The 16,259-nt window shown below is 41.0% G+C and overlaps 1 protein-coding gene across 1 annotated transcript in view; it reads right to left on the bottom strand.

Moving 5' to 3' along the window:
* The window catches only part of DIAPH3 (diaphanous related formin 3), a 1,357,913-nt gene that overhangs the window by 1,323,876 nt on the left and 17,778 nt on the right, over positions 1 to 16,259 (bottom strand). The window contains exon 2 of the mRNA XM_082245041.1: positions 5,071 to 5,106. Coding sequence (XP_082101167.1) covers positions 5,071 to 5,106 — 36 coding nt within the window. The remainder of the gene's footprint in view (positions 1 to 5,070; positions 5,107 to 16,259) is intronic.

Raw genomic sequence — 16,259 nt, 5'->3', positions numbered from 1 at the left:
AAATGTAGTTCCAAAAACAAAAAGTGTGCCAAGGTTTGCCATCACCGCTCTAGGTCTTGCCAACATTTGTGATATCACTGTCCAAAATTAGAAAATGTGCCTAAGTAAGTGTACCAAAAAGTAGGCACTATGTTACTTGTGCTTTTGTTAAATACTAAGTATACACATGCTAAAATACCTGGCTGAATCTGTACCTACAAAAAAGAACCAAATAACCTATTTGAGACTTAAGGGGTCCAAAATTGCTATGCTTGCCTTTATTGTATTCTAAAAACATCCGTTAATATAATTTCAAGCACAATATAGCTGTTTACAATCCCCAGCAACCTCCAAAAGGTGATATACAATAAACCTTGGAACGCCTCAAATTACCTACACAATCCAGCTGCTCAATATTTCAGACATGCAAAATCATTATGTCATTAGGCTAATCACAAAGCGAGCACAGGCAGACCTTTATAGGAAGAAAATGCAACCTTATTTCGTTCTGCTTGAAAATCAATTACCTTTCTACCCTTTTTTGTGATGTAGACATATGTTGAAAACAGGGAAAAAAAACGTAGAATAAAGGCAGTGTTTTCTGATGAGAAAATGTATATGACCTTCACCATTGTACCTAATGTTTAGAGACACAGAATCAATTACCTAAAACTGTGTACATATTACTGCAGTCCTGTACTGCAAAACAAAATGGCATCAGCAGCTAAGAGCATAAAATCAAACAAAAGTTTTCTCTAAGCAATTCAGCATATTCAAAACATGTAAATTAAAATCACTGAAATCTTAAACTTAAGCATGTTTTTTTTTTAAATCTACAGTTTTCATTTAAATCATATTAAGTGATCCCAGGTTCTTGTTCAGACTTCCCAGTCTCCCAATTGTGCTCTTGCACTGCCACACAAGCTACACACATTGCACATGCACATTTGTTAACATCAGAAACCATGAGAAATGGTGCTCAGACATTGCCAGAATCATGCATAGAGAAAGGAATTGACTGCAGCACTGATATGCAACAAAAGATTAAAAAAAAAAAAAGTTGAAAACAAGTATATAACCTGGGTTTCCATCTATATATTGGTTGATCTATTTCAATACTATTTCAATACTCTATGGCAGGTGTCTTAACTACTTGCCGACCGCTCACTCGAGCTCTACTGCGGCAAAGTGGTTAGTTATCGTCCAGCGACGTAGACCTACGTCGCTGGACTCCTCCCCTTGTGGGCGGCGCTCGCACGCCGCCGGAGGCTCGCTTCTGCTGTATTTATTCACAGCGGGAGTCGGGCCAGGGGAGGAGCAGCTCTTCCCCGATCGTCAGGGAGTCGAGTATGGAGATCCGCCCGCTTGTGTAAACAAAGCGGGCGGATCTCCTAAGTAACAGACAGTGACAGATTGCAGGGTTCAGCATAGCTGAACCTGCGATCTGTCCCTGTGTCACTCAGTCCCCTCCCCCCACACACGTTAGTAAGCACCAGGCATACATTAATCCCTCCCTCTCCAATAAAGTTAACCCCTTCCCTGCCAGTGTCATTTTTACAGTAACAGTGCATATTTATAGCACTGATTACTGTAGTAATGTCACTGGTACCCCCAAAAGTGTCAAAAATGTCAGTCAAGGGTCCGATCTGTCCGCCGCAATGTCGCAGTCCCGCAAAAAAACAGAAATCTTTCCCTTAGTTGGTAAACGCAATAACTTTTGCGCAAAAAAAATCAAAATACGCTTATTGTGATTTTTTTTTAGCAAACATAGGTAGCAGAAAACAAATTGGCCAAAAATGTTAAAAAAATTTAGATTTTTACATTTTTTTGGGGGGGGGGGGATTTCATATAAAAGAAAATGTGAAAAATATTATTTTTTCAAAATTTACACTCTTTTTTGTTTATAGCGCAAAAGTAAAATCGCAGAGGTGATCAAATACCACCAAAAGAAAGCTCTGTTTTTGGGAAAAAAGGACGTTAATTTTGTTTGGGTATGGCATCGCACGACCGCGCAATTGTCCGTTAAATGTCGCACAGTGCCGAATCGCAAAAAGTGGCCTGGACGTAAGACAGCAAAATCCTCCGGTGGTAAAGTGGTTAACCTATGGCCCTCCAGTTGTTCAGGAACTACAATTCCCATCATGCCTAGTCAGGTCTGTGCATGTAAGTGTTTTACAATGCCTCATGGGATGTGTAGTTCTGCAACAGCAGGAGGGCCGTAGTTTGAGGATCCCTGCTCTATGGGCTTTTGTTGCAGGCGGCAGTAGTGTGGGCTTTTCAGTTATTTTGCGATTATTTTTATATACTGAAGTAGTGAGAATGTTCAGTGAGTTTTAATAACATTGAGTGGGCAGATTTCTACCAGTCACAGGCTGTGTCATGCCCCTCCAGCCGCTGTTTGAAGCCTCCCTCAATCTAAATGTAATATTACGCCCCAATTGTGTTTAGCTGGTGTAGCAGAGCATCCCAGAGAGACCCGGGAAAAGTCCTGTTCGGGGTTTATACATCTCCCAGACTCCTGTCGTACACATTTAGGGATCTCTGATCGATGATACAGTTTAAATTTTGATCCTCTCCCCCAGGCCAATTTTAACTCACCTGAGACAGAGAGCCAGTGCTCTCACCCTGGGAAATCAGACAATGTTTGTCTATGAGAGCAGCAGGTTGGTAAAACTGTCAAGTTGTGTATGTGGAAGCTGACAAGCTGTAGGCTTGCTCAGCCTGTAAGTGAGGGGCTGCTTTGTATATAGTAAGTGCCGGGACACGGCTAGGTTTTTGTTTTATTATTTCTCCTGCTTGGTTTTCCTTAAAACACCGTACAGCACTTGTATATAGACTTGTATATAGCACCAATAAACGACGCACTGTTTGTCACTACCTCACGGGACTTTGGTATCTGTGCCTCAAAGACTGCTAATCCCAGGGAGCTTTATACCTGCTATCTGTTCCCCAGCTTACACTGGTTAGTGGGCATTAAGGAGGAGGGAGGGAGTGGGCTATCATTTACCACGGTGTATACACCCACATGTGTGACTATAGTCACATGGGCTGCTCAGATGTGATAGGGAGGAAATGCTCAGAATAGAAACTGACTGAAAACTGAGCATGTGCAGAGTTGCCACTACAGCTGCAAAAACCTTAGCTGAATTGGCGACCTGAACAGAAGGTGGAGCTAGAGAGCAGCAGGATCAACCAGCTTTTTTGCAGAATACAGAAAACAAATCTCTGAGCGTGAATTAACAGCATGTAATACACCATTTACGGATATAATTTTATAATGTGGATTTAGTGACACTTAACCACTTTACCACCGGAGGATTTTCCTGCTAAAAGACCAGGGGTTATTTTGCGATTTTTTACTGCGTGACTTTAACGGACAATCGCGCGGTCGTGCGACGCTGTACCTAAACGAATTTCACGTCCTTTTTTTCCCACAAACAGAGCTTTCTTTTGGTGGTATTTGATCACCTGTGCGATTTTTTGATCACGCGCTATAAACAAAAAAAAGAGCGTAATTTTTGCAAAAACAACAATATTTTTCACTTTTTTTTATATGAAATTCCCCCAAAAAAAAATGTAAAAATCAAAATTTTTTAAAATTTTCGGCCAATTTGTTTTACGCTACCTATGTTTGGTAAAAAAAAAATCGCAAAAAGCGTATTTTGATTGGTTTGCGCAAAAGTTATCGCGTTTACTAACAAAGGGAAAGATTTTTGTCATTTTTGGTGTTTTTTTTTTTAACGAGTAATGGCGGCGATCTGCGATTTTTTTTGCGGTACTGCGACATTGCGGCGGACAGATCGGACCCTTGACTGACATTTTTGACACTTTTGGGGGTACCAGTGACATTACTGCAGTAATCAGTGCTATATATATGCACTGTTACTGCAAAAATGACACTGGCAGGGAAGGGGTTAACAGTATTGGACAGGGAGGGGTTAAGTGTGTCCTAGGGGCGTGATTCTAACTGTGTAGGGACAGGACTACTAGTGTAAAAACAAAGATCAACAGTTCTACATAGTAGAACTGTTTGATCTTCACTTTTACACAGGGAGAACTGACAGGTGGCTTGTTTACACAAGCCGCTCTGTCTTTCTCCCGCTGTAGCGGCGATCGTAGTGTGACCGGCGGACATCGGGTCCGCCAGTCACACTCCCGCACTCCTCCGTGAACGAGCCGAGGCGGGCGCGCGCCTCGGCGGGCGCGCGCCCGCCCGCTATTGGCTCTGGAAGGAGTGACAGGCGAGCGACGTAGACCTACGTCACTCTGCCTGGCCGGGGCCGACTGCCGCAGTAAATATACTGTGCGCAGTCGGCAAGCGGTTAAGGGTGAATTCACACCATATGTGGGGACAGACATTTTGACATATGTTAAGGCATGTTTAGCGCCATAAGCATTAAATTTATTTCAATAGCAAGAGTAAATTATTATGCTGGTCAATGAAATGAATTATTGCACAAGCGCTTGATAGGCCTAAACGTGTTACACACGTTTACCAGCGTTAACCATTTTTTTTGCCAAATTGCTGCGGCTAGGAAGAAAAGGCATCATGGAGTTGGCCAAACTTCCAGTGTGTATAAGACCTAAAAGGATATGCGTTCTTTATTTTTCACATCAAAAGTTTACAGCCACTTTAAAAACACTGACATTTTAATCATACACCTATTCCCCCAAGAGCCCTGTTTTATAAAAATCGATTTATAACAGGGACAATAGGAGTGATTTACTAAAGGAGTAGGGGGTGTTCACTTAGCAAAGTGCAGTCACAGTGTTTAGGGAACAGCTTTTTACAATTTTTTTTAAATCATCCACTTGTCTAATGTTCTTATGTCCATCCCAACCTCAGCTGCACAATTTAAATTAGGCACACGTGACCTACTTCAAATTCTAAAGTAAATAAAAAAAGGACAATAAAGTATCCAACCATTATATACAACATATCTTTGCTGAACAACAAAGAATGTTAACATATGTTAGTGTACAAATTACATAAATTCCATTAGAATTTCATGGTCAGGCACGGTGTTAGATTTAACAAAACATCTGAGCATGCAGAGTTTAGTTCAACAAAACACAGATATAGCATCTTACCACATCATCAGTCAAGTTTCTCAGTTTGTTTATTTGCTGTATAAAAGACAAAAAAGTGAAAAATTGTGACTAAAATATACATTTTGTGAAAGCAAGCTTATTTAGAGCAAAAACCCTTAAGAAAATGGTTTTAAAAAGGTTTTTGCTCATTTTAAATACTGCCATACATGCATGGCTAATAATACGGGGGCATTGTAAAAAATGAAGACCATATAGACTAAAGTCAAAATGGTTATAATTGTTACATAGCCTAAAATAGAAAAATCAGAATAACTGATATGCGAGATGAAAAAGAGGTCAATTCACTAACGTTTACCGCATACGATAACGCAGTCAAGTGACTCATTTGCATAAATGATTGCATGCAGTAAATTAAGTTCAATCCATAAATTTTATATACACACACACACACACTATATTATATATATATATATATATATATATATATATATATATATATATATATATATATATATATATATATATACATACACATACATACATACATACATACATACATACACGATTATGCTGTTTTTACTGCAAAATAAAAAATATGCCGATAAATATTTTAAAAGCTCTTAATTACGATTTGCAAGCGGACCAGAGAGGTAAAAAAAAATATGCAATATTTACCACTAGGGTTTTGCTGGCGGTATCACATGCAGTATTTGTCAAAAAGAAAAAAAAACAAACACACACATACAGCATGGGGTCCCCTCTCCCCCTCAGTCCATACCAGGCTATACAAGATTTCACGCCGTTTTTTTTTTTTTTTTAATTTTGGCAAGGGGTGCCCCCAAAATCCACACCAGACCCTTAGCCCGGGAGATCAGGAAATTGGGGGGGGGGGGGGGGGGGCGAGCTAGCATGGTACTAGAACCATACCAGGCCTATACCCTCAAAATGGGGGTGTGCATTGGGGCAGTACTGGGGGGGTACTCTGCCCACCACAAAGCAACTTGTCCCTATGTCGATGGGGACAAGGGCCTCATCCCCACAACTCTGGCTGGTAGTTGTGGGGGTCTGCAGGCAGGGGGCTTATCAGAATCTGAAAGCCCCCTTTAACAAGGGAGCCCCCAGATCCTGCCCCCCTATGTAAATGAATACCCCTACCGATTCAACAAAAAAGTGAAAAAAATATACCATCTCATCAATACTTTATAGTTGGCCTCAATCAATGACGTATTAATGTATGACCTGGAAGCACACTGGGCCATCTGATACCAATCCTCAAGATCAGAAAGGAGGTCTTGTTCCCACTTCCGCATATAGAACAATTTAGTCAAAGAGGAGGTGAGGATACCAAATATTTCGAGATATGCCCACTGTGTTTGTCATAAAATCTGCATAGAAATTCCATGGGAGTAGATGTGGCAAGATCAGAGACTGATTGTAAAGATCGTAGATAATGCGTAATCTGTACATAGCGATAAAATTCAAAGTTAGATAGATGGTATTTTTCCTGCAAACAGGCCTTAGACATGATGCCCCTGTTGTCACAGCAATCAGCAATACGAATGAACCCTTTATTAGTCCACCAAGCAAAACTATGGGGTTGTAGACCAGGGGCGAAAGCAGGATTACCCATTATAGGAGTCAAAGCAGGATGGGGTGATTTGCAGCCCAGGGTTTTTGATAGCCTATCCCATAGACTCAGGGAAAAGGAAGTGGTGGGGCACAGCATAGACAGCCTATCCTTCTGCTTAAGCCACATCAGATGGCTAATGGGCATAAACTGGTTCGGTGCCAACTCAATGTGCATCCACGTGGACCAATGAGAAGAATGGAAACTAATCAGTTGGGCTAGTTGTGCTGCATAAAAATATTTCACCAAATCGGGTGCTCCCAGGCCACCTCTTAATTTAGGCGTGAACAACGTGCTCCTGTGCACCCTCTGTCTCTTTTTCCCCCCACAAAGCTTAACAATTTAGATTGAAAGGCCTGCAAGTCAGACAGCCTGACTGCAATAGGAAGGGTTTGGAACAAGTAACGCAATCTCTGCAACAGATTCATTTTTAACGTGTAGTCTGCCAAACCATGAAGGGGGGGGGGGAAGACTCCTTTCCCACCTCCTGAATGTCCTGTAGCATAGTCCTAAACAAAGGAGGATGATTGGCTTGGTATAGTGTGTCTATCGTTGGGAGTTAAATAAATTCCCAGGTAAGGGAGAGCCCCGCTCCGCCATTTAAAAGAAAAATTGCTCTGTAAGAGTCTTAGAGTGGCATTGTCCAGATTCAGTGCTTCAGATTTGGAATGATTGATGGAGAGACCCGATACAAGTGTGAAATCCTTGAGGATGCGGTAAAGATTCGGCAAGGTCGTGATAGGAGACAATATCATTAGGAGAATATGCAAACATGGTACATTTGTGTTCCACCCCCCAATGGATTCCCTTAATGTCCGGGTGTTGCCGAAGTTTAATGGCTAGAGGTTCGAGGGCCAATATAAATAAGAGGGAAAGAGGGCAACCCTGCCTCGTGCCTCTCCAAATATTCAGTCTAGGGGATGGAAAACCCTTGACTACCACCTGAGCAGTAGTTATTTTAACAGCTTATTTCTCACACACAGTATAGGCATAATTACAATTACACCTCCAGAGTGTAGGGATACTACGCATGAGAATTTCACAGCCTAGCCACTTGCAGCCGATGCGGGAGGTTGTATATATTCAGTGGCCAGATGGGAGGTAAGAGAAGGAGAAAGTTGACATTTTGGTCTGAGGTCTGAAGTTCTTCTAAAAGTTCTTTTATTTTTTTAACTTACCTGGTCTGTGCAAGTAGCCTCTCATTTTCAGATCCCCCACCGGTTCTCCTGGCCCCTTAGCAAGCCACTTGCTGTCGGGGCACTCATGCATGCTCACTCCCAAGTGGCTTCTGTGTGTCCATAAGACCCGGCCCCACCCCCCACTGCCTCCTTACTGGCTGCTGATTTATAATAATAATAAAAAAAATAAAAAAAAACACGTTATATACTTACCTGCCCTGTGCAATGGTTTTGAACACAGCAGCTCTGATCCTCATCTTTTTGGGTTCCTTCCTTCCTCCGCCCCCTGCCCCCAAGAGCAAGCCTCTTGCTATGGGGACACTCAAGCAGGCTCGCCATTGTCCATTTACACGCAAAGCGCAGCTTGGCCCCATCTTCTCTCTACTCATTGGCTCACTATTTTTGCATTACCAGCAGCAGGAGTTAACGGCTCCCTCTGCTGCTCTCACGCAGATTGCTGGAGGGGGGCGCTGTACCAAGGTGGTTTTTAACCTTAAGGCTCTGTTCACATATTGGCACTTCGGGACACTGGCCGAATCAGTGCAAATCGCCCTTTTGATTCCCAGGACTTGCAATGGCACTCCAACCGCGGCGCTATAGCTGCTGGCAATAATCACATAAAAAATCCGACAGGCTGGTTGTACCCAAGTTCATCGATCAACTTTGGTACAATCAACCTGCTCAACAATGGTTCGAATCTCGGCCGGTCCCTATTTAACTGGCCGAGATTCAAATAATCTATGCCCGGTCTAAGTCAGTCACCATGCCGCCACTGCTGCCTAAGCAAATGACTCATTCAGAGTCTAGGGGACATGTACATACCAACAATGTGTATGTAGTGGTGACTGCACAGAACAATTTCAGCATTATCAGCAAAATCTGAATCAATCATATAGTACATAGGACACATCTCAACTCTGCACTGACGTATGTATGCCCGTATTAGTTGAGATGCATCACAGATCAGTTCTTATACAGGATCAGCCAGCTTTCTGCAGCAAAATGCTGCATAAGTTTCTAGACCCATGTGCATGAGCTGTAAGGCTAGGTTCACACCTAGCATATTGTAAACGTATGTTTTTTTTCACCACACACATAGGGCTGCCCTACATATACCGACAAAACACACCGAAGAAGCTCCTGCACTTTTTTGGGCGCTGAGCATCGTGCATCTACTTGCCACGTTTGGGGCGTCATTGTCACTAACCATAAATTGTGACATCTGCTTAATACATGTTTTCCTGAAACACGCAGAACAGAGTCTAAAGCAGTCCATACATAAACCAAATTTTCTTTCCTTCATCACAGGTTCATTGAGTAACAATCAAGGAATCCCTCCTGCAGAATTATTGTATTCTGACAGCAGGAGGTTTTCCAGCTGTCAGAATACAATGGTCACTGCTTGTGCTTTTAGCCACCGGCAGTGATCACATGATAAAATCTGACAGGATGGTTGACTGCAGTGGATCAATGTATCCACTGCAGTACAACCAGCCTACCTATACTTGTATCAAAATTTCAATTATATATGGCTTGCTTAAGGCTGCTACTGTACCTGTCCAAGGGTCCAGGACCATGCTAACCAGAACAGCTTCTTCATCAGTCTTCAGGTCCTGATGCCGGCATGTTTATTGTGGCCAGCCGAATGGGATGCCTTGCAGCTTCATAGCTGGCTGCCCACTGGACATGCACGAGCCATGCTTTGTGAATGGTCCTTCAACCTTCTGGGACCAGTGACTTGTCCCAGAAGGTTGTAGGGGGGAGAACTTTCAGTGGATCCAACCAGAAGTAGGAGTGAGTAACAACCAAAGAGGAGCGGGGAGGAGGGCATAAAGCTAAACTTCTCCTTTAGGGTGATGATCCACTTTAACCTATGAAGTATCAAATATAAAACTGAAATGTCCTATATTCTCTCAGTATTATCCTCCAAAGTGCACAAAACATTACCTGTTCTGTTTCAAAATACACTTTATGCACTGAAATAGCCAATTAGACCCAGTGTGTATGGACAGTATTGTCAGCTGCTGACTTGGCACAATCCGCAGGCAGCTTAACTCTTCAGTAAGTCAAGTAGTTGATTCCAACCCAATTTCACTTTAGATAATTGCAGGACAGAAGATGTTTTCCAAGCCTTTTGAAATGTAAGAAAACAATGAATTTACTAATCCCGGTCTACGCAAAGCACTAACACTGACTGAGGGAACATGGAAGAAGCAAGAAGGGTTTTGCTAAGAATTAAATAACAGAAAGTGTGTGTGGGGGGGGGGGGGGTTCAGGTGAAGAATTAAGTAAAACAAGTCATAGTTGCTTTAAAGCCACCATTAGATTTTCAAACAAAATCAACCTGAATCCTAGAAAAATAAACTGCAAAAAGTACTTGTGAATTAAACTTAAAAATTGCTAAAATTGCTAATTTCATCTTTCTCCCCAGTGAGCCATCAATAAAATTTAGACAAGAATTCACCCAACAACTGATATCTCAGATAGAATAGGTCAGATGTGTTTTGTCAGAGGCAATGAAAAAAAAAAAAAAAAAAAAAAAAAAAAACTTAGCTCTGCAAAGTTCTAAAATAAATATTAGGCGCAGAAAAAAAACTGCCACTGAGAAAAAAAAAACTGCCACTGTGAGAAAAAAAAAAAAAAAAAACTTTAAAAATATAAAATGAAATATAAAAATAAAAGTGTACAGTAGCACTTACATAAAAGTAGAATGACTGTGCTTCTGTAAATTGCCTAATGTCTGCAGTAGCTTCAGGGCTTTGACTTGGGTGTACTATTAAGCAACTGACTCTCCCTACATATTTTGTTGCTCAGACTTCATAAAGGAAATCGGGAAATTCAGGAGACTAAAGTTTGGTACACAAGGGCCGAATAATTTCTTATGAACCGTTTGTGTATGAACTTATGGGTACAGTAGCCTGTCTAACAGAAGCTGCTCTATCAACCAGCTTTTATCAAACGGCCATGCTGAAAAACCAGCAATCGATCATAGCTTGCAGCCAATGGCTGATCAGTGTGTTCTGGCGGGGGGCAGTCCCTCCACACAACCGTTCAGCGGGGAGGATCTCTGTACCAGCATTGCTTGTGTTCATACATGGATTTGTCAGGTTTTTTTTTTGTTCAGGCCACTGGGTTGAATTAAAAAAAAAAAAAAAAAAAAAACTCCATGAGTACCAGGCATGAATACTTAAGCCCCGTACACACGTACCGATTGTCGGCCGTAAATATTCGGCCACCGACCGATCGGCCGATTGTAGGCTTGTTAGTATGATGCTTCCGACAGACAGACAGCAGATTAGCAAGACTGGGCATGCTCAGAAAAGAAAAAACACAAGGAAAGTTAACCATCACATGACATCACTTCTGCAGTCGGCTGCTGTTGGCTGACAAAATTCGTGTGCAGTCTTTTGCACTTTTCAACAGACACGACAGCCCTGGACAAAAGACGGCCGATCGTTCGGCCGACGATCAGTACGTGTGTACGGGGCTTTACACAGAAAATGATCTTTTGTTGGTGTATGAACATTAGTACTTTACACTCTGGATGATAATACTGTGAATACATATTTAAATGTAACACCAATTGAAGGAAAATACAATTAATGAATTAAAAAATTCTATTAGGAAGAGTACAAGAGAATAGAAGTTTTCATAAATGTAGAAATCATGTATTCAAGTAGCTTGTATTTGTGTAACTTATTGATGTTGTCATCTGCTACACACGTTGATTTCCTGGAAAATTTATGAACCATAAAATCGCTCCGCTCTTACATCCCCCTGACAAGTATTCAATTTGTGGCTTGTCAGTGTTTCCTAAGATATTTACTTTTGAAACCTTTTAATGTATATTAATAACACAGGAAAAGACAAAGTATGTCAGTGTTTTTATTGGCGAACACTTGTCTCTCTCCTCTTATTTCAATAACTGTAAACTGCATCAACTCAACACAACACAATGAAAAAAAGAAAAATATATCAATAAGACACTCGGTTCGCCAAGATGAATATTTTAATTCCTTTCCTTTTATCTCCTGATACTCATCTCTAAAGCCTCGCACACACGCGTCAAAAATCGGCATGGAATTTTCGTCCGACAACCGATCTGCCGATTTTCGGCTTGTTAGTATGATGCTTCCGACAACCGACTCCGACTTTTCGGCCGAAAAAAAGCTGGTGTGCAGACTATAAAATTTTTGTCCGCCCTCAAAACACGGCCGATTTTCGTGCAGTCAGTACAGATTTCGACTGGGAAAAATCTTATGAGCAAGACTGGGCATGCTCAGAAGAAAAAACACAAAGAAAGCAAACCAACACATGACATCACTTCTGAAGCAGATTTTTGTTGGGCGAGAAAATTTGTGTGCAGTCTAGGCACATTCCAACCAACAAAACACAACTCTGGACAAAAGTCGGACGATCGGTCGGCAGATAATCGTTGCGTGGACGGGGCTTTAGGCTCCATTCACCTGAACCGGCGTTTTGCGGTTGTGGGCAAAAATCACAGCAATTCTGCCGACGATGCCAAATTGCCCAGGTGTGAAAGAAGAATTTGAAACAGAAAAGATACCACATGATCAGAGTGTAGACAAAAGAAGTTGGATGGTTTGATGAACTACAGCAATGAATGAAAACTAGGGATGCACCGAAATGAAAATTTTGGGCCAAAACCGAAAATGCAGGCTGCCCTTGGCCGAAAACCGAAACCGAAAATGACTTTTTCCCCCCAAATAATTTTAAATTAGATAAAAGAGGGGCATACACCAAAAACAGGCAGCGACGTACACCTGTTGCTGCCACCCTGTCACAGTATATGTACTGTGACGGGTTGGCAAGTGGTTAAATTACCAATGGTATTTGTATTATGCAGCATTAGGGGGTTAATGTATTGTCACTGCTGGTCACGGATGCATTAGTGACCAACCAGTGGCAGTTAATTAACCCCTTTATGCTGCATTAGTGCAACCAGTATCAGTGTTAATTAACACTGGTTGAACTGATACTGGTTGCACTAATGCAGCACAAAGGGGTTAATTAACTGCCACTGGTTGGTCACTAATGCAGCAGTGACAATACATTAACCCCCTCATGCTGCATATTACTAATACCAATGGTAAGCTCGCCTCAGCTCCCCCAACCCCCCCCCCCCCCAGCATCCCTCTCCTACTCACTCAGCTCCTCCGTTGTCCATTATTCAAAAGATGCGCCTCTGGCCGGCCGCCCGCCTTCCGTGATGTCACTACTACTGTCCATGAATGAACTGACACACTGGGCGGGAGGGCGGGCGAGCGGCCGCTAATAGATATAACTATGTGAGCCTTCACTTCACTTCCCTGTCAGCGGACGATGTACATGAATGAACTGAAGTGACGCACCAGGCGAGAGGGCAGGGGGAGCGGCCGCTAATAACTATAACTAGGTGAGCCTTCACTTCCCTGTCAGAGGAGATACCCACCTGACAGGGAAGTGAAGGCTCACATAGTTATAGTTATTAGCGGCCTCTCCCCCCGCCCTCCCTCCCGGTGTGTCACTTCAGTTCATTCATGTACATCGTGCTGCTGACAGGGAAGTGAAGGCTCACATAGTTACAGCTATTAGCAGCCGCTCGCCCGCCCTCCCGCCCGGTCTGTTAGTTCATTAATGCACAGATCGTTAATTTCGGCATTTTTATCCCATTTTCGGCCGAAATTTCGGTGCATCCCTAATGAAAACAGAATATAGATTCTCAACAGGTGTTCTTGCATTAGGCTAAGTTCACATCTATGTAGGTTGCAGTGAATGCATTTTTCTGAACACGCGTTTTTGATGGGTTTTCCATTTTGATTTTTCTTTCTTTGCTGTCATACTTTGGAAAGTATCGCAGTAGTAAAGTCATTGGTAGTAGGTTATGTCCCTGGTACTGCATAGTTAACCAAAATCCAGCTTTAACCTAAAGGTGCCTACATAGAAAATTTAAATTAAAATGGATTTCTAAAGGACACGTTGCTGAAATGGGGAAATTTCTAAAAAAAATAATTGAAAGGTTGTATTAAAATGACAGGAGTAAGTAATCAGTGGGCAAGGTTAAAGTCTGCCATCCTGGAGGAAACTAGATTACTGTATATGTCAGGCAAGTTTGTAAGAATAAAAAAAAGGAAAAAAAAAAAAAAAAAACACAAGATTGTTCACTAAAGAGGTCAATTAAATAGTAACAAAAAAAAAAAATAGCATATAGAAGATTCAAGGAAACAGGAGTTGTAGCTGAAATAGAGGAAGGAAATTGCTAAATCTCTAAAGAAAGAAGATACTTTTTTTTTTTTTTACTTTTTTTTTTTTTTTTTTTTTAGGTATACATTAATAATAGAAAGAATAAAATACAATAGGATCACTAAAATGAAAACTGGGCACAATGCTTATGTTGAGGGAGAAGTGGATATAGCAAACCATTTAACCCCTTGGAGCCTAAGCCTTTTTCTGACATATGTTGCTTTTAAGTTAAAAACGTTTTTTTTTTTTTTTTTTTTTTTTTGCTAGAATATTACCAAGAATTTTTTTTTTTTTTTTTTTTTTTTTTTTAGCAGAGACCCTAGAGAATAAAATGGCGATCGTTGCAATATTTTAAGTCACACAGTATTTGCGTATTGGTCTTTCAAATGCAATTTTTTGGAAAGAAATACACTTTCAAGAATTAAAAAAAAAAACAGTAAAAAGTTAGCCCAATTTTTTATATAATGTGAAAGATGATGTTACACCAAGTAAATAGATACCCAACATGTCATGCTTTAAAAAATTGCGCACACTTGCGGAATGACAAACTTTGGTACTTTAAAATCTCCATAAGCACGCTTTAATAAATTTTATCGGTTACCTGTTTACAGTTACAGAGGAGGTCTTGTGCTAGAATTATTGCTCTCGCTCCAATGATTGTGGTGATATGTCACATGTGTGGTTTTAACACCATTTACATATGCGGGCACGACTTGCGTATGCGTTCACTTCTGCACGCGAGCAGAGGGACGGGGCGCTTTAATTTCTTTTTCTTCTAAATTAATTTTTTATTATACGATCCGTTCAAAAAAAATAAATAAATAGGCAGTGACAGGTGCATTTTATGGAGGAATCTAAAAGACCACAAATCCCTCCTTTGCACTTGAAAGCATTCAAAACGCCATGCAGTTGAGACAAAGCAGACTTTTTGTCAAGTCAAATCAGCTCTTTTGGGTCAGTAAAGCCGAAGAAATGCCGCTCTAGGTGAATGACCGACTCTCACACATTGTGAACTGGAACCCAGAGTGCTGCACAGCTCGTCTGTGAGATTGAGACCTGCAAAAATCTGGAATATTGCTGCACTCCTTGGTAACTTTATTGAAGTATTAAAATCACATCACAGGTACGACAGGAGCATAAAAAGGTAACCTCGAGGTTTGAGTAAGCGCGGACTTTAGCACAAAACGCGTTACCTTTTATATTCCTGTAATACCTGTGATGTGATTTTATTGCTTCAATAAAGTTACCAAGGAGTGCAGCAATATTCCTGGTTTTTGCATGTCTCTCAAATCAGCTCTTTGTTTACATACAAGGAAAAGCTTATAAAGAAAAGAGCACCATACCCACTGTGAAACATGGAGGAGGCTTGGTTATGTTTTGAGGATGCTATGCTGTGTCTGGCACAGGGTGCCTCGAATCTGTGCAGGGCACAATGAAATCTCAAGATGGTGAAGGAATTTAGCAGTGAAATGCACTGCTGTTGGAAAGCTCTGTCCCGATTGCAGGTCACAGGACCTCAACCAGATAACGACAGGGAAAAAAAAAACGCTACAGGCATGCAAAAATGGCTAAGAACAAGCAATGGACAATTCTGAAGACACCTTCTATTAGCCTTGAACTGTATCCTACTAAACCTTCATAAACATTAGGTATAACATGCAATTTGTCCACGCCTGTAGACAGTTTCACTTCTATGTACTAAAGGGATGGTAGCTCTTTAATTTTGCAGAATAAAACTTTGCCTGCTGTCATTATTCTTAAAAAAATAGGTTAAATGGCAGGAGTGTATGTGGAAATTAATTCCCTCAGTAATGCTCTAATGCAATGAAATGATCAGGCAGTTCTCAGGCAGGGGCTTAAGTTGACCAAGTAAACAAAGAGTAGATTACCCACTGCTTATCTATTTCACACAGCCCTGCATAGACATTTGTTACTAAACACTATAAGAAACCTTATTAAAGATAATTACATTTAAGTGAGATGCTGCAATTGCCACACAGCAGTATTCCATAAGCATAAACAAGTTATAAGAGGTGTTAATTTGTAATAAACATAAAAAAGCAATTTTAAATTCAATTTATTTAGCAATGAATAAAGATAATTCAATCACTGCATATAATTTTTTACTTCCAAAATAAGATAGATTGTGACCTTGCAGGCTAAAAAGATTATTTTATGGG

This window comes from Pelophylax lessonae, assembly GCF_965119305.1.
Source record: "Pelophylax lessonae genome assembly, chromosome: 2".
NCBI lineage: Eukaryota > Metazoa > Chordata > Amphibia > Anura > Ranidae > Pelophylax > Pelophylax lessonae.
Note: the sequence above shows the minus strand (reverse complement) of the source record. Positions and strands in the feature narration are given on the sequence as shown.